Raw genomic sequence first — 17873 nt, 5'->3', positions numbered from 1 at the left:
AAGCACAACTCGTAGCGTGCAGCTTTCTCCATCTAGTTATGGAATTCAGGAATCGCCAAATGTAAAGACAGACATTAAAAGGTTTAAACTGGCATTATATAAGCTTTGAGACAATCAAAGCCTCAATAGATGTCAAGTCTTACATTCTTTTAATACCCATTCTTTCTAAACACCAATCCTCAGACCACCCACCAGCATTGAAGTCACCTCCAGAAACTGCTCAAATAGGTATGTGGTTATAATACTGCCCATCAGGATCCCAGTGGGCACAATACTGATGCGGTAATCCTCAGATGGGTACTACCCTGCAGCTGGAGTACTGCAGAGGTAGTTAATCCTCTCTCTGTGGGTGTCCACGACACCCACTAAGGGAGGATAGAACCTGTGGCAATTGAAGCAAGCCTCAATGTGCTTATCCTGCTGCTGGCATTCTGGCACCCAGGATGCCAGTGTCTGTATAGTGACAGTCAGCATCCCGTATGTCAGGATCCAATACGGATACCCTCAAATAGAACCAGAGTTATGGCTATGCCTCTTTAGCATATTTTATACAAGAGACCACAAAAAAAAAAAAAAAAAAAAAAAAGACATATACAATGCTACAAAGACTACAGGATGACTACAGAGCAACACTGAAAGCAAGGTAGTGGTGTTTAGAGTTATAGGACTGTAGGAGGAAGGATTATGGCTTTATAGAGTTGTACTTTAAAATGTTCCATTTGAATAGTTCCAGGTGCAGCTTTTGGGAGAAATTTGTACTTCCTGTTCACAACCAGCATGGAGCTACCGCGAGTCTTCTGCCAACAAATTATGAAATAATGGACAGTATGCATCAAGGCATAGATCTTTATACACATCCCCCAAAAAATAAATATAGGAGACTGTTGTAGGGATCCCAATGAAACTGTTTCAGGAGGATGTCAGCCAATTCATAGCAAGTAGCTCACGCAGCAGCAGATGCTCCCTCCAGATCCAGATCTGCTAAAGGTCAGAATAAATCCACATAGTTACTGAAGGTGTACAAGACATGTGGAAAGTCTCCAACACCTTCACCATATGGTCCAACTGCTGGGCAGATTTAGATATGGCTATACAGATTCATACCTCCCAACATGACCCTCTCCAGGAAGGACAGAATACTCCGCTCCTGGACTTCCCTCTTAATTTATGATTGCCATGACCTGTGCTGAAACACCTTTCTTCTAGATTAACCTGTTCAAAACAGGTGACCGCAAACCTAAAAATTAAGATGAAAGTCCAGAAGCAGAGCATTTTGTCCCTCCTGGAGACGGTCATGTTGGGAGGTATGCAGATATCTCGCCATTTGGTTCTTAGGATAAGAGGCCTGACCCACCAGGTGACTGTTGTGTAATTAAACAACTGCATTTACCAAGCACCTGATGGTGCCCCCATAATGACCTGGCTAAGGCTTGCATCTCTGATCTAGTTTGTCTTAGTTGTTAATATAATTAGTGCTTGTGTATAACATAACCCAAGTTAATTTGAAAACTTGTGCAACCCTCTTTTCAAACTAAAAGTTTCTTGGTTTATCTAGATGAGGTGGATGGAGCACTATACCAGGCTCCAGAATCCCAACCATTCACTTTAAAATTTAGAGCATGAAATAGTATTTGGTTTGACTTCAATCTGACAAAGACAGCCAAGAAAAAAACAAAAAAAACAAAAAAACACACAGGTACAGGAGCTGAGGAGTATGGCAGTGGATAACCCAGGACACAGACCAAGGGATGAACAGATGCACTGTTCAAAGATGAAAGGAGGAGTTTAATATGGAAGTAAACCCACACTTTACCGTTAACAGCATATGGACAGGTGAAACCTTTGTAAGTTTGTATGACCTCTACTGTTTAGTACTAGTAATGAAAACTCCTATGAAAGGATATGCTTGGATCCTATAGTGGTGTTTCCCCAGAACCAGCCCTCAAGGCAGCCTAGCAGTCCAAGGTTTAAGGATATCCATACCTGTGAACAGATGGTATAATCAAACTGACCTACAGATGTCCTCGTACATCTTTGCTGCAGTCCCACCAGACAGCCACTCTTATCACGTAGAGAGGGAAAAGGTAGCAGGTGCACTATCTCACACTAGCTCAACCTGTAGGAACCAGAAGCACTTAGCATATTCCTGGCCAGGGCTATGAGCTTACCCACCGCATCAAGGTAGCCTCTCATTGGGTAAGTCCCTAACACTAACTACAGGGGTTCAGGTCCGGGGGACAGGACACCCCAGAGCCACCCAGCCAGATAACCCCAGGGCATCGCAGGAGTGATAAAAATATAGGGTTAAAGAGGTAGGAGCAGCTGTTGCTGCAAGTGTGAATAATGTGTTTTTCCTTCAGCCCCTCTTATCACGCCAGGTCGGTTGAGAATCTAGCATTAAATACCAGATATTGTAACCATTATGTTTCCTTGTTGCAACTAAGTAAAAGAGTGAATTGAAGTCATATTTCTAAAACAATTAAGAGACCATGCCCGTATACAGGCTGAGAGGCACATCCTTTCAGCCCAGGTCAAAGACATCAGAGAAAGACATTTGTTAAAAATGCATCTTGGTTGCAAAGCAACGAGGTCACACAGGAAGACTGACAATTTATTTGATAAGACACCTGTATCTGTGTGCAACAGTCTCTCTGAATCTGCATATGAACTGCTACAGTGTAGCAGCTGCACCTTTTTTCCAATCACGTTCTGTTCCGTATACACTCAGTCACACACACTATACAAGTGTCACAGCAAATGAATCAGCAGAGTATCCTTGTGCGTCCTAGTTGCACTGCGACTGAGATTAGCTTTTGGCAAATACAGACGGCTGGCGTTAGAGCTGCACTGGGCCTGGCAGCTCACTCGCACCAGGCATCTTTTACTGCATGGTGTATTGAGGCTAGCTGTATAAGGACACCGCTGTAGGTACTTTAAGTCACCTGTGACGAAGCATGAATTATCCTTATAACCTGGACCATTAGGCTGCCCTGAGGACAGTTCAGGAACTACTCTTATAGGAGGTATAAATAGATGACACTGACACAAGGGTGTATTCCTCTTTTTATTGAGGCAATGTTAAAAAAGGGGTAAAATTTGTTATATAGACTTGCTAGGGAACCCATCTTTGCCAAATCTGACAACTTGGGGAAAGAAAATTTAAAGGCAAAAATTAAAAATTCAGTTGACCACAATAGAAAGGGAACCAGTCAGCCTTCTAATGAGTGGACAGGTGTCATACCTATGGAGCATCATCTGCTGATTCATAGAAGAGGAAAGTCTTTAGTGTTCAGACCAGTCGGCAGATTGAGCCGCTCATCACTTAATACTTCCGATATTTTGTGTGGAAGTCACCAGTGTTCAGCCGGGGTCGTGGGAGGTCACCAAAGGGCTGCGTTGTGTCGTGAGCCAGGGCCCTCATGCTAGCAGCAATACGATCCAGGTCTGGTGACGGAAACTGGGGAGAGAAGCTTATATAGTTTAGTGTGACATACAAAATGCATATGCTATGATAGGACAAGACAAGGGCACCAACGGGAATTGCCCCAAGCTTTACATAGTCACGTCGGAAACATTACATGGAAGCTTTAGAGACCCACATTGACCAAGACCCATTTACAAGAACGCTGCCTTTATAATACCAACATCTCACAGTAAATGGTTCCAAGTAACTTACCCCACCACTCATAGGCTGAAAGGTGTGGATTTTCTCTTCTGCACGCCGTCAATTGTGACAGATTGCAGAATTTCCATACGCAAGTCATCTTTGTTTGCCAACAGTCCATAAGGCAGTCATTTTATAAGCAAGTGAAGTGTCAATAGGAAGCCCTTGCACTTAGGATGTGTAAGTGATTAGACCAGAGGTTCTCATACATGGACCCAACAGTCCAGGTTTTGAGTATAGCCCTGCGTGGCCACAGGTGACTTAATTAGTAATTTAGTAAATTTGATTTAACCATTTGTGCCAAGCCATGGATATACTTAAAACCTGGACCGTTGGGGTGCCTTGAGGACCATGTTTGAGAACCTCTGGATTAGGCCATTTAGGATGCAATATCTATTGCTGTAGGGGCACTTAATGGCCAGTGGTCTGTATCAAAGCTAATGAAGTGCAGGGGTTACGGTGCTTGCGAGTACTATGCCCAGGTGACGGCTTCTATACTAAGCAGCAATCTATGTCCTTTTGGCACAGTATTTCCATTCAGCCCCCAAGAACACACGTTTTCTTGGCTACACTGGTGGCTTTCAATAACTGACCGACAAGTTACTTGCACTGCAGATTTACAGTTGGCAGGCATCAGTTACCCAGATACTCCTGGTTAGAGTAATGAGCCCCCAGCTTGATCCTTACCAGTATAAACACCTCCGCTCACTAGCATTAATGTAATAGCCATACCCCTCACCTTGCCAGCTTCATCATCTGATGACTTGTTGGTCTGTCTCTTCTCTTTGAAGCCCCAGACGGGCACAGTGACTGGGAGAGACTTTGCATACTGCTGAAAGTTGTTTTGGGGCAAATGATGTCCAGGGGCTTCTTCACTCAGGCTTCCATCTGGAAGAGCAGATTCTAGTTGAACGTATAGCAATAAGTCAAGACTACCGACAGGATATTAAATGTTGGAGTCCTAAGATGAAACTGGGCCTATAGCTACCACACAATACGGATTTTGCACAGTGGCAAACCTATAGCTACCACACAATATGGATTTGTATTTCGCTTTCTAGTGTGTAGGCTCGCTCTCCACCCCCATCCCATTAAGACAAGATACACAATACATAAACTGCCCGAGCTCTGTTCCACCATGGTTCATGACCTACCATTTACAGAGTTCTACCAGGCTAAGAATGCAACAACAAAAACAAAAATAGGATTTTAATACCTACCGGTAAATCCTTTTCTTAGTCTGTAGAGGATGCTGGGGACTCCAAAAGAACCATGAGGTATAGACTGGATCCGCAGGAGACATGGGCACTTTAAGACTATAAATGGTGTGAACTGGCTCCTCCCTCTATGCCCCTCCTCCAGACCTCAGTTATAGGAACTGTGCCCAGGGAGACGGACATTGAGGAAAAGGATTTGTTAACCAAGGGTGAGATACATACCAGCTCACACCACAACACGGCATTTAACTAAAACCAGTTAACAGCATGAACCAAAAAAATCAGCAACAGGCTGATCGAAACCAAAAACTTTGTTACACACAAGAAAGCAATTACTATGAACAAGTACTGCAGATAGAGTCCGCACTGGGACGGGCGCCCAGCATCCTCTACGGACTAAGAAAAGGATTTACCGGTAGGTATTAAAATCCTATTTTCTCCTTCATCCTAGAGGATGCTGGGGACTCCAAAAGGACCATGGGGTTTATACCAAAGCTCCAGAACGGGTGGGAGAGTGCGGATGATTCTGCAGCACCGATTGAGCAAATATGAGGTCCTCATCAGCCAGGGTATCAAACTTGTAGAATTTTGCAAAAGTGTTTGAACCCGACCAAGCAGCTGCTTGGCTAAGTTGTAGTGCAGCCGCCCAAGATGAGCCCACCTTCCTGGTAGAATGGGCCTTCATTGATTTCGGTAACGGCAATCCAGCCGTAGAATGAGTATGCTGAATTGCATTACAGATCCAGCGTGCAATAGTCTGCTTATAAGCAGGAGCCCCAATCTTGTTGGAAGCACACAGGACAAACAGCCTCCGTTTTCCTAATACGAGCCGTTCTGGCTACATAAATTTTCAAAGCTCTGACCACATCGAGAGACTTTGAATCAGCCACGGCTTCAGTAGCCACAGGTACCACAATAGGTTGGTTCATGTGAAACGAAGAAACCACCTTTGGTAGAAATTGTTGACGAGTTCTCAACGCCGCTCTATCCTCGTGGAAAATCAAAAAGGGGCTTTTGTGAGACAAAGCCGCCAATTCAGACACCCAGCTTGCGGACGCCAAGGCCAATAGCATGACCACTTTCCAAGTGAGAAATTTCAACTCAACCGTTTGTAAAGGTTCAAACCAATGTGACATAAGGAACTGCAACACCACCTTAAGGTCCCATGGTGCCACAAATGGAGGTTGGATGTGCAGCACGCCTTCCACAAAAGTCTGTACTTCTGGAAGCGAGGCCAATTCCCTTTGAAAGAAAATTGATAAGGCCGAAATCTGTACTTTAATGGAGCCTAACTTCAGGCCCTCATCCACACCTGCTTGTAAAAAAAAAAAAAAAATTGGGAGAAACCGACCCAGCTGAAATTCTTCCGTAGGAGCCTTCTTGGATTCACACCAAGACGCATTTTCTCCAAATACGGTGGTAATGCTTCAGTTACCTCCTTTCTAGCTTTCAGTAGAGTGAGGATGACCTCACCGGGAATACCGTCGCGCTAGGATTTTGCGTTCAACCGCCACACCGTCAAACGCAACCACGGTAAGTCTTTGAACACGCACGGCCCTCGCTGTAACAGATCCTCTTAGAGGAAGAGGCCAGGATCTCCTAAGAGTAATTCCTGAATATCCGGATACCAGGCCCTCCGTAGCCAATCTGGAACAACGAGCATCACCTGAACCCTTGTTCTTATGATCCGTATCACCTTTGGGATGAGTGGAAATGGAGGGAACACAGACCGACTGATACACCCACAGTGTCACTAGGGCGTCCACTGCTACTGCTTGAGGGTCCCTTGACCAATATGTCTGAAGTTTCTTGTTGAGGTGAGACGCCATCATGTCTATTTGAGAAATTCCCCCAACGACTTGTCACTTCTGCAAAGACCACTTGATGAAGACCCCACTCTCCTGGATGGAGATAGTGTCTGCTGAGGAAGTCTGCTTCCCAGTTGTCCACGCCTGGAATGAAGGCCACCGACAGAGCGCTTGCCTGTTTTTCCGTCCAGCGAAGAACTTGTGGTCTCCACCATCGCTGCTCTGCTCCTTGTTCCGCCCTGGCGGTTTATGTGCGCTACTGCTGTTATGTTGTCCAACTGAATCGGGACGGGCAGGCCGTGAAGATGTTCCGCTTGTAGAACTTTGGAGCCACCACAGGAGAGGAATCCTGGCCCTGGGAGATAGGCTTATCTTCCGGTGCATGTGTAGATGAGACCCGGACGACTTGTCCAACAGGTCCCACTGAAAAACCCTGGCATGGAACCTGCCAAACGGGATGGCCTCGTAGACTACCACCATCTTCCCCCAGCATCTGAGTGCACTGATGAATCACTCTTGCCGGTTTCAGAATCCCCTTGACCATGTTCTGCATTTCCAGAGCTTTTTACATCGGGAGAAAAATTCTCTGCAATTCCGTGTCCAGAATCATGCCCAAGAACGACAGCCGTGTTGGCGGAATCAACTGTGACTTTGGTAAATTTAGGAGCCAACCATGTTGTTGCAGAACTGTCAGGGAGAGCGCAACGTTTTTTTAGTAACTGCTCCTTTGATCTCGCCTTTATCAGGAGATCGTCCAAGTATGGGATAATTGTGACAACCTGCTTGCGCAGGAGCACCATCATTTCCGCCATTACTGTGGTGAAAATACTCGGGGCTGTGGAAAGACCAAACGGCAACGTCTGAAATTGGTAATGACAGTCCTGAACAGCAAACCTCAGGTAAGCCTGATGGAGGATATATGGGGACATGTAGGTATGCATCCTTTATGTCGACTGAAACTATAAAATCCCCCCCTTCCAGACTGGAGATCACTGATCGGAGAGATTCCATCTTGAATTTGAATCTTTTCAAATATAAATTGAGGGATTTTAAGTTCAGAATCGGTCTGACAGAGCCATCCGGCTTTGGGACCACGAACAGACTTGAATAAAACCCTTCTCCCTGTTGTGACGGGGGTACCGTGACAATGACTTGCTGTTGACACAGCTTTTGTATTGCAGCGCACACTACTTCTCTTTCCGGAAGAGAAGCTGGCAAGGCCGATTTGAAAAATCGTGGGGGGGGGGGCACGTCTTGAAACTCCAGTTTGTATCCTTGGGCCACAATTTCCAGCACCCAAGGATCCAGGCCTGAGTGAGCCCAGACCTGACTGAAGAGCTGAAGACATGCCCCCACCGGTGCGGACTCCCGCAGCGGAGCCCCAGCGTCATGCAGTGGACTTTGTAGAAGCCGGGGAGGACTTCTGCTCCTGGGAGTATCTCATTCTCAATAAAAAAGGGGGAGGTAATTCGCACACAGCGCCAATCGTTAATTGCAGCTTTAGTAAACCTGAACGAGACTCTTCACTAGTCTCAGAATAGTCAAACACAGAAAATTTAGGTATACCAATAGCGCTATTTCCACATGTTCACATACAGAAAATATCTTACATCAACAATGGTTTCCTATTGCAGCTTAGCCGAAGGAAATGCTGTGAGTAACAGGCCACAGATCGACAATATGCTCGTATCTCTGATGTATTCACCTCATAAATGAGGATAGGAGTCACCTTCAAATATTTCAAAAACAAATGGACATGGTGCAAGTACAGCCAGACATTTGAATTAAAAAGGCGATTTAAAAAAAAAGACACTCACAAACGACAGGCCTCTGATGAAGGACTAAGGTCCGAAAAGCTTCAGGCGTGGTGACTGACGTATTTGGGGACTACTATTGACCGACACAGCTTCCTGTTACCAGTGGGTTGGAGTTTCCGGAGCTCTGATCTGCTTCCTTGTTGAAGACCTGGGAGGGTAACGGTGTGGATGCCTGGTCTAATGTCCTAACCCACAATAGTGGTTACATGCTTATGTTTTTCTGTCGTTTGCGAGTGTCTTTTATTAAATCACCTTTTTAATTCAAATGTCTGGCTGTACTTGCACCATGTCCATTTGTTTTTGAAATATTTGAAGGTGACTCCTATCCTCATTTATGAGGTGAATACATCCGAGATACGAGCATATTGTCGATCTGTGGCCTGTTACTCACAGCATTTCCTTCGGCTAAGCTGCAATAGGAAACCATTGTTGATGTAAGATATATTTTTTCTGTATGTGAACATGTGGAAATAGCGCTATTGGTATACCTAAATTTTCTGTGTGCTCCTGGGAGTATGCCACAGCCGGCGATCTTTTTCCCCTTCCCTTTAGCAGCAAGGAAGGAGGACCCTCGTCCTTTTTTGAATTTATTAGACCAAAAGGACTGCATCTGATACTGAGGAGTTTTCTTTTGCTGTGGAGGGACAAAAGGTAGAAGATGACTTACCCGCGGTAGCTGTAGATACCAGGTCCGCGAGGCCTTCACCAAACAAAATGCCACCTTTGTAGGGCAGAGCCTCCATAGCGTTCTTAGAGTCAGCATCACCATTCCATTGATGAGTCCACAACGCTCTCCTAGCCGAGATTGCCATGGCATTTGCCCTTGATCCCAAGAGGCCAATATCTCTCGCAGCCTCCCTTAGATAGACTGCAGCGTCCCTGATATGACCCAGCATCAAAAGCACGCTCTCTATCCAGGGTGTCAATTTCAGATGACAAGTTATCTGCCCACTTTTCAATAGCGCTACTCACCCATGCCGCTGCCACGGCAGGTCTGAGCAGCGTACCTGTAGTGACAAATAGATTTCAAGGTAGTTTCCTGCTTACGATCTGCAGGATCCTTTAAGGCTGCCGTGTCAGGGGACGGAAGTGCCACCTTCTTGGACAACTGCGCTAGAGCTTTGTCCACCGTGGGTGTCTACTCCCACTTTACCCTATCTTCAGAGGGAAACTGATATGCCATAGAAATTCTCTTGGGAATCAGCAACTTCGTCAGGAGTATCCCAAGCCTTTTCAAAAACAGTGTTCAGCTCATGAGAGGGAGGAAACGTTACCATAGGTTTCTTTCCCTTATACATACAGACCCTTGTCTCAGGCACAGCAGGGTCTTCCGTGATATGTAACACATCCTTAATTGCCACAATCATGTACTGAATGCTCTTAGCCAGTTTAGGATTCAATTTGGCATCACTATAGTAGACACTGGAGTCCGAATCAGTGTCAGTATCAGTATCTGTGTCTGCTATCTGGGTAAACGAATGTCTGTGACCCTGAGGGGGTCCGAGTTTGTGACAAAACATCTTCCATGGATTGTCTCCATGCTTGGTTTTGAGACTCAGATTTGTCTAATCTCTTATGCAACGAAGCCACACTTGCATTTAAGACACTCCACATATCTACCCAATCAGCAGTCGGCGGTGCTGACAGTCACTCCCACATTCTGTTCCGCCCCCACACCAGCCTCCTCCTGGGAAGAGCATTAAGCCTCAGACATGTCGACACGTGTACCGACACCCACTATCACTGGGCTATAGCGAACAGACCCACAGTAAGGCCCTTGAGAGAGGGAGGGAGTTTGCCAGCTCACACCCAGCGCCTCACCCAGTCTGAAGGAATATACAATGCCCCAGACCTTGCAGCACTTTTATATATAAATATATTCATCACCAAATATGCTGTGCCCCCTCCTGTTTTTGCACCCTGTTACTTGTGACAGAAGTGAAGGGCCAGGACCAGCGTCTCTGCAGCTTGCTGTGAAGAGAAAAGATGGTGCTGATAAGCGCTGGAAGGACGATGCTCCGCCCCCTAAATGGCACGCTTGTGTCCTGCTTATTTTTATACTGGCGGGTGTCTGTATACAGTGCCTGTGCACTGTATACCTCTGCCAGATCTTAAAAGAGGTTTTATTGCTGCCCAGGGCGCCCACCCTGCACCCGTGTAGTGCAGTTTGTGAGCGGGAGCAATGGCGCGCAGTGCGACCGCTGCACGGTGCCTCTGAGACTGATGTCTTCTGCCGCCTTCACTGAAGTCTTCTTTGCTTCAGTTACTCACCCAGCTTCTCTCTTCTGGCTCTGTGAGGGGGACGGCGGCGTGGCTCCGGGAATGAGCAGCTAGGCTATACCAAGTGATCAGACCCTATGGAGCTAATGGTGTCCAGTAGCCTAAGAAGCAGAGCCTTTAACTCACAGAAGTAGGTCTGCTTCTCTCCCCTCAGTCCCACGATGCAGGGAGCCTGTTGCCAGCAGTGCTCCCTGAAAACAATAAACCTAACAGTCTTTTCTAGAGAAACTCTGTAGAGCTCCCCTAGTGCGTGTCCAGTCTCTCTGGGCACAGAATCTAACCGAGGTCTGGAGGAGGGGCATAGAGGGAGGAGCCAGTTCACACCCATTTAAAGTCTTAAAGTGCCCATGTCTCCTGCGGATCCCGTCTATACCCCCATGGTCCTTTTGGAGTCCAACATCCTCTAGGACAAAGGAGAAACCCATAAAGTTGATATTTGCTCCCAAAAAGAGGGCGTTCAATAGGGATTTGATATTGCAAGATGCACTTATGCAGACAACCCTGCTGGGAGGGGGAAGGGGAATTCCACATTATATTCAGCAGCTAGAGGTAGAATGTGTGCAGTCGCTATTTGAGCAGCTGTCCTCTGGCAGACTAGTAGCTTCCATTAACTGAATGATCACTCACAGCCTGGAACGTTGGTTTGGTTAATCAAGCCCAGCCACTCTTCCCCAAAGTTTAAGCCAACTCTAAGTAGTGAATGCATCTGCAATCAGGAACAAATACATAAACATATATAGCCCCCTTCTACGCTTTTGTGCACCCAAGTTATACAACGAATGCAGTGCCTGTAAAACAAATGGTGAAGGGAACAAATAGGGAGTGGTTTCTTCAATATAAAGGAACTAGGCTATACGAAATCAAGAGAGCAGTCAGTGGAGAAGCCCGTGCCTAGCTGTTTTCCCATGTTCCAGAGTCAATCATTTGAATTGCTATTGTCAGAATGTATTTCTTATTGAGGCAACTGTACCCAATGCATACTCCTTAACAGTTATCCTTCAGATTTTATTTTACTATATAAACACACAAATTAGACAAGAGTCCAAACCAGGTAGGTAACATAGCCAACTAGATTTTCCCTGCTAGGTTACTAGACTGTTCACAGGCCTACTGACTGTAGTTGATCAATATAGACTATTGAATAAATGCTGCTCATGAGCCTATTGAATGAATAGCAACCCCACGTTACATACAAGTCTTATTTAAGGTCCAGATGTTAGAACCTACATTCAATGAATTGCCAATAAGAACAGAGGGTAGTTTTTCTTACCATCAGTGCTCTCTTCCTGGTCAGATTCAAAGAAAGGTTCACAGTCTTGGCTATTTGAGTCTTCATCCATCACAAACAGTCCTGCAGATACAAGTGAACATCATGAGAAACTTCGAAATGAGCTAGCAGCACCATCTAGTGGAGGATTTCCAAATCTGCATTTAAAAGGCTAACTTCAGCCTGGTCACATTCCTGAATTGTCAAGGAAACCTAGTTTTATTTAGCCATGCAGTGTGCTCAGTGGACGAGAAATGCATCAAGACTGCTATGCACATATGGTAAAGGCAGCCATTTTGTGGAGCTATCAATTTGTTAATGACTTACACCCAACAGGTGTTTCATTCAATACTGAACACATGACCATATACTCTACAGAACCATGGTAGGATGCCACCTTGTCTGGACCAGAAATGGTTTAATTACATCAGCTGTGGCTGATATTTTCTTCAGTTGCGACATTTTTCTCAAGCCATTGTCTAATACAATAAAATATATGAAAAAACATCTGCTGGCTGGCATTCTCTATAATTGCATAATAAATAATACAATTGGAACGAAGTTTAAAAAAAATGATTAAGCAGTTGGATATCAATGTGCTTTTCTGTTATCCATATGAAATAAAATGTATCCAATCCTAGATTGAAATGTAACAATGATGAGCACTATAAGTAGCAGTTTCCCACAGTCAAGTGATTAACAGTTCCTGCAATAATGTGGAAATAGGAAGAATTAAATATATTTCAATCTACATTTGAATTTTCACTCCAACCAGCCAGATCTGGCAGATAATCTAATGTCCAGCTTAAGCTACAAATTGTGACCAAGCAGCATTTCAGCTTAACTAGGGCTGCAAACCATTAGTAGATTGATTAACAGTCAGATTTTGAGCTCTCACCTGTAGAGTCACTAGGGACAGTCTCGGCAGCCTTCTGTAGGTTGCCTTGCTTGTAGTCATAGTCGTCCTCTTCTCCTGGTCCATCCAAAGACAGCAGGTGATCAGACATGCGGCTCTGAGGCACTGCCATGGACCGATCATTGTCCTCCAGGGATGAAAAGCCTTCTTTGCCATAGATAGAAGGGTAGCTCTTTGAGTAAGAGTTCTGCTTACCACCAGGTGACTCTTTGTTCCCCTTGATGGGAAGTGGGCTGGTAAAAACAGTCGTTTTGTGCACTACAGAAATGTCATCAAGGTACCGCTGGGTGGCCTCCAGGAGCAGGCCACTCCCATGAACAGTGTATGCATAGGGCGGTTGCAACTTAGACTTGTAAGCCGTGATTAGCACAATGTCATTTCCAGTCTGTCTACGATATTTCTCCGCTGCACCGATTAGTTCTTGCCAGGCTTCCTTGTGGTTGTCAGTCATGTCTGTCATGGTTGAGAGATGTTCTGCACTCTATGAGAAGAACAGTCATTTTTTGAAGAAGCCAACATTAAAAGGGTAGCCCAGTACTTCCAAACTCAGTCCTCCAGACACCAAAAGGCCAGGTTTTAAAGATATACATGCTTAAGCACAGGTGAATTTGGTACCTCAGTCAATGTAACCATCTGTGCTCAAGAATGAATATCCTTAAAACCTGGACTATTAAGTGTGTTTTGAGGGTTAAGTTTGGGAAGCAGTGCTAACACACAGGAGCTTACTTTCAAATCTTTGATATGTCAAGTTATACATTTATCATAAGGTATCAGGGTAGCCAGTACTAGAAACCGATTCATCTCAAATGCAAGTAGTTTTAAAAGTTCTACATGTTGCAAGACAATTTCTGCACAAGTGGGTATAGATGGCACAAAGGCTAGCATCCCTGCGGTGTCTTGGGTTCAGTTCCCACCATGGCCCTAACTATGTTGAGTTTGTACATTCACACACTTGCAATTGTTTCCTCATCAAATGAAAAAATAAAAAATCTAAATATATTTGGTTAATGATTCCTAGTGTGTGGAGGGCAAGCCCCACTGAATAATAGAATGATGTGCATGGCCAAATAGTCTGAACTGCACGCTATATAAATCACAAAAACAAGGGATTCATAAATGCAGATCAAAGAGAAGGACAGAAGAGAAGGATTAGCAGTTCGCAGATTGAAACCATGTTATATACATGCAACATGCTGGCAGATATCAGATTTCAGAATACAATACTACACCAATGCACACTGCAAAACAGACATCACATAAGCTTCTGCAGCATTTAAACAGTCACGTGCTGGACTAAACTCCAGCAACATGCTGTGCCAGAAACCCCAGCAGCTGCATAACATGCCAGCCTATGACTGGCATGATGAGAGTTGTAGTGACAGGACTTCACATCACAGGAATTTAAGTGCTACAGGTCCCTGCATAGCTTGCCAACCCACAGCTGCCACACTAGTTACAGATTGCCTACAACTAGCAACACTGCAGCAGAACAGGCAGCATGCCAACCCACTGGGAGTTGTAGTTACACAGATTGCTTATAACTTCCAATGCACTGCAGCAGTACAGGCAGCATACTGCATGCCAGCCCACAGCTGACACTGGGAGTTGTAGTTACACAGATTGCCTACAAGTAGCAATGCAATGCACTGCAGCAGTACAGGCAGCATACTGCATGCTAGCCCACAGCTGACACACTGGGAGTTGTAGTTACACAGATTGCCTGCACGTAGCAATGCAATGCAGCAGGACAGGCAGCATACTGGAAAGTGGAAACTACTTATTGACAACAGAGAGCAATCCCCCATGGAGGTGCAGCTGGGGACTTCTGCAATGGAACTTCATCAGTAAGGAGCAAGCAGTGGGGATCGAGAAGGGGGCCAGGGAACTGTAGCATTAGGAGCCTAGAGCCCTTTACCTGCAATCCTCCCAGCAGCATCAAATCCAAGCCCCCAGGGTCGCACAGTTACCAGCGTCAGAACCGACCATTAAGCCTGCCCACCCTCTTTATAGCCCCATCTAGCCACGCCTTCTTCCACCATGGCCCCGCCCATTACCTTGACATATACTCAATGGTTATGCACCGGGGAAGGAAGAGTGAGGGGTTTATCCCTCTTTAAGTGCCCGTCCAATCGCTCTTTCCTTACACTTTGGCATGCCAGCGACTAAAATGGCGTCCGTTGTCTCAGACATGTTCCAGGGTGGCTTCAACTTGCATCGCTATTAACGAAGTGTCTGTATGTTACTGAAGAGACGGTAATGACGGATAGGAGCAATGTGAGATAGTTCCAAGAGAAAGGTGTGAAGGGGTTTGTCCCCCTTGCCCATAAGAAAGATGGCGGCTGCCGTGCCAGGGCTCCTCTCTCCCCACCCCTCATATGACAAGTTTGTTTATTTCATAGAGAACCAGACAGTCCCATAGGACACGTGCTTCCCTGCTCTGCCTGTCACCGAAAACCACCTTGTGGTGGCTGGTGCACTGTGTGCCAGGTGTTCCTGAGGGCTGAAGTGGGAGAGGTCAGCCCAAAAATGGAACAACTGACAATACAGAATGTGTGTAGTGGTTTCAGAATTTAGAAGTAATTAATGCAGTTTAATGTGTGTAGTACAGAGGCAAAGCAAATAAATAACAGAACATTAAATGACTGAATTTGTTTTGGGTTTGTGACTGCAAAACACCAGTTTGCATTAGGGACTCTGGTTAGAATATTTGGAGGCTACCCAGCCAGTGTCATCTGGGATGCATCCTTGTTTGGCACTTTAAGACCTTTCAGCTCCTCTCTATAATAATCCAGAGATTTGTGTATGTGGTGTGAATGTGTGTAGGTAGGAGAGGGCTTGATGCACTTAATGGGAGTGGGGCATCAGTTGGGAGAGAGTCAAAATTCAGAGAGAGGAGTCCATTGTCATAGAGATCTCCAGAGACGGAGAGCTCAAAATACACTTTATATGGGGCCAGATCATCCATTAGGTAACCCAGGCTCTCCTTCAGGGCACACTGGGCATTGATAGGCCTGAATTACTGTTGCCTGTTATCATGTGTCATTTTTTTGAGATGGAGAAAGACTCCCACTATGTTGTCCAGAACCCCACTGGATCTTCATCATGGCTCTGAGTATGTACCGTTAGTGTAGCACTAGTTGATTTGTCATATACACTTTGAGGTATATTTACTAAAATGTGGGCTAATAGAAGTAGAGATGTTGCCCATAGCAACCAATTAGATTTTAGCTATTATCTTCTAGAAGGTGCTAGATAAAGAAGTAGAATCTGGTTGCTATGGGCAACATCTTCACTTTAGGGATGGCCATCGACCATCGATGATTTGAAATCATTGATGGTCTATGACCGATGGTAACTACTTTTCTCTGACGTCCTAGTGGATGCTGGGAACTCCGAAAGGACCATGGGGAATAGCGGCTCCGCAGGAGACTGGGCACAAAAGTAAAAGCTTTAAGACTAGCTGGTGTGCACTGGCTCCTCCCCCTATGACCCTCCTCCAAGCCTCAGTTAGATTTTTGTGCCCGAACGAGAAGGGTGCAATCTAGGTGGCTCTCCTGAGCTGCTTAGAGTAAAAGTTTAAATTAGGTTTTTTATTTTCAGTGAGTCCTGCTGGCAACAGGCTCACTGCTACGAGGGACTAAGGGGAGAAGAAGCGAACTCACCTGCGTGCAGAGTGGATTGGGCTTCTTAGGCTACTGGACATTAGCTCCAGAGGGACGATCACAGGCCCAGCCATGGATGGGTCCCAGAGCCGCGCCGCCGTCCCCCTTACAGAGCCAGAAGAGCAGAAGAGGTCCGGAAAATCGGCGGCAGAAGACGTCCTGTCTTCAATAAGGTAGCGCACAGCACCGCAGCTGTGCGCCATTGCTCTCAGCGCACTTCACACTCCGGTCACTGAGGGTGCAGGGCGCTGGGGGGGGGTGCCCTGAGACGCAATAAAAATACCTTATATGGCAAAAAAAAAAAAAAAATACATCACATATAGCTCCTGGGCTATATGGATGCATTTAACCCCTGCCAGGATACATAGAAAAACGGGAGATAAGGCCGCCGATAATCCTCAGCACACTGGCGCCATTTTCCCTCACAGCTCCGTTGGAGGGAAGCTCCCTGGCTCTCCCCTGCAGTCACTACACTACAGAAAGGGTTAAAAAAGAGAGGGGGGCACTAATTAGGCGCAGTATAAACAATACAGCAGCTATAAGGGGAAAAACACTTATATAAGGTTATCCCTGTATATATATAGCGCTCTGGTGTGTGCAGGCAAACTCTCCCTCTGTCTCCCCAAAGGGCTAGTGGGGTCCTGTCCTCTATCAGAGCATTCCCTGTGTGTGTGCTGTATGTCGGTACGTTTGTGTCGACATGTATGAGGAGAAAAATGATGTGGAGACGGAGCAGATTGCCTGTAATAGTGATGTCACCCCCTAGGGGGTCGACACCTGAGTGGATGAACTGTTGGAAGGAATTACGTGACAGTGTCAGCTCTGTATAAAAGACAGTGGTTGACATGAGACAGCCGGCTACTCAGCTTGTGCCTGTCCAGACGTCTCATAGGCCGTCAGGGGCTCTAAAGCGCCCGTTACCTCAGATGGCAGATATAGACGCCGACACGGATACTGACTCCAGTGTCGACGGTGAAGAGACAAATGTGACTTCCAGTAGGGCCACACGTTACATGATTGAGGCAATGAAAAATGTTTTACACATTTCTGATAATACGAGTACCACCAAAAAGGGGTATTATGTTCGGTGAGGAAAAACTACCTGTAGTTTTCCTGAATCTGATAAATTAAATGAGGTGTGTGATGATGCGTGGGTTTCCCCCGATAACAACTGATAATTTCTAAAATGTTATTGGCATTATATCCTTTCCCGCCAGAGGTTAGGGTGCGTTGGGAAACACC

At 45.7% G+C, this 17873-nt stretch overlaps 1 protein-coding gene across 3 annotated transcripts; it reads right to left on the bottom strand.

Annotated features, from left to right (window-relative positions):
- Positions 1–3051: 3051 nt before the first annotated feature.
- AKT1S1 (AKT1 substrate 1) lies at positions 3052–15231 on the bottom strand. 3 transcript variants are annotated; one of them, XM_063942550.1, is made up of 5 exons: positions 15024–15231; positions 12952–13450; positions 12057–12137; positions 4404–4567; positions 3052–3457 (listed from the first exon to the last, which is right to left on the bottom strand). In XM_063942550.1, the coding sequence occupies exons 2-5, from the start codon at positions 13427–13429 to the stop codon at positions 3323–3325; spliced, it is 858 nt and encodes a 285-aa protein (XP_063798620.1). In that variant the 5' UTR covers positions 13430–13450; positions 15024–15231; the 3' UTR covers positions 3052–3322. The 3 variants fall into 3 exon arrangements, with proteins under 3 accessions (XP_063798620.1, XP_063798618.1, XP_063798619.1); XM_063942548.1 differs by lacking the exon at positions 15024–15231 and adding an exon at positions 14885–14992; XM_063942549.1 differs by lacking the exon at positions 15024–15231 and adding an exon at positions 14885–14992 and having other exon boundaries at positions 4404–4552.
- Between the last annotated feature and the right edge of the window lie 2642 nt (positions 15232–17873).

The sequence above is a fragment of the Pseudophryne corroboree genome, chromosome 10 (assembly GCF_028390025.1).
Source record: "Pseudophryne corroboree isolate aPseCor3 chromosome 10, aPseCor3.hap2, whole genome shotgun sequence".
NCBI classification, from domain to species: domain Eukaryota; kingdom Metazoa; phylum Chordata; class Amphibia; order Anura; family Myobatrachidae; genus Pseudophryne; species Pseudophryne corroboree.
Note: the sequence above shows the minus strand (reverse complement) of the source record. Positions and strands in the feature narration are given on the sequence as shown.

Excerpts from the sequence above, each read along its gene's own strand:
- AKT1S1 (XM_063942548.1), bottom strand. The coding sequence starts at position 14,905 with ATGCTGCTGGGAGGATTGCAG. Across the intron at positions 13,451-14,884 it reads TGCTGCTGGGAGGATTGCAG|AGTGCAGAACATCTCTCAAC; the intron begins GTAAAGGGCTCT and ends TTCTTCTCATAG. Across the intron at positions 3,458-4,403 it reads CAGATGATGAAGCTGGCAAG|TTTCCGTCACCAGACCTGGA; the intron begins GTGAGGGGTATG and ends TTCTCTCCCCAG.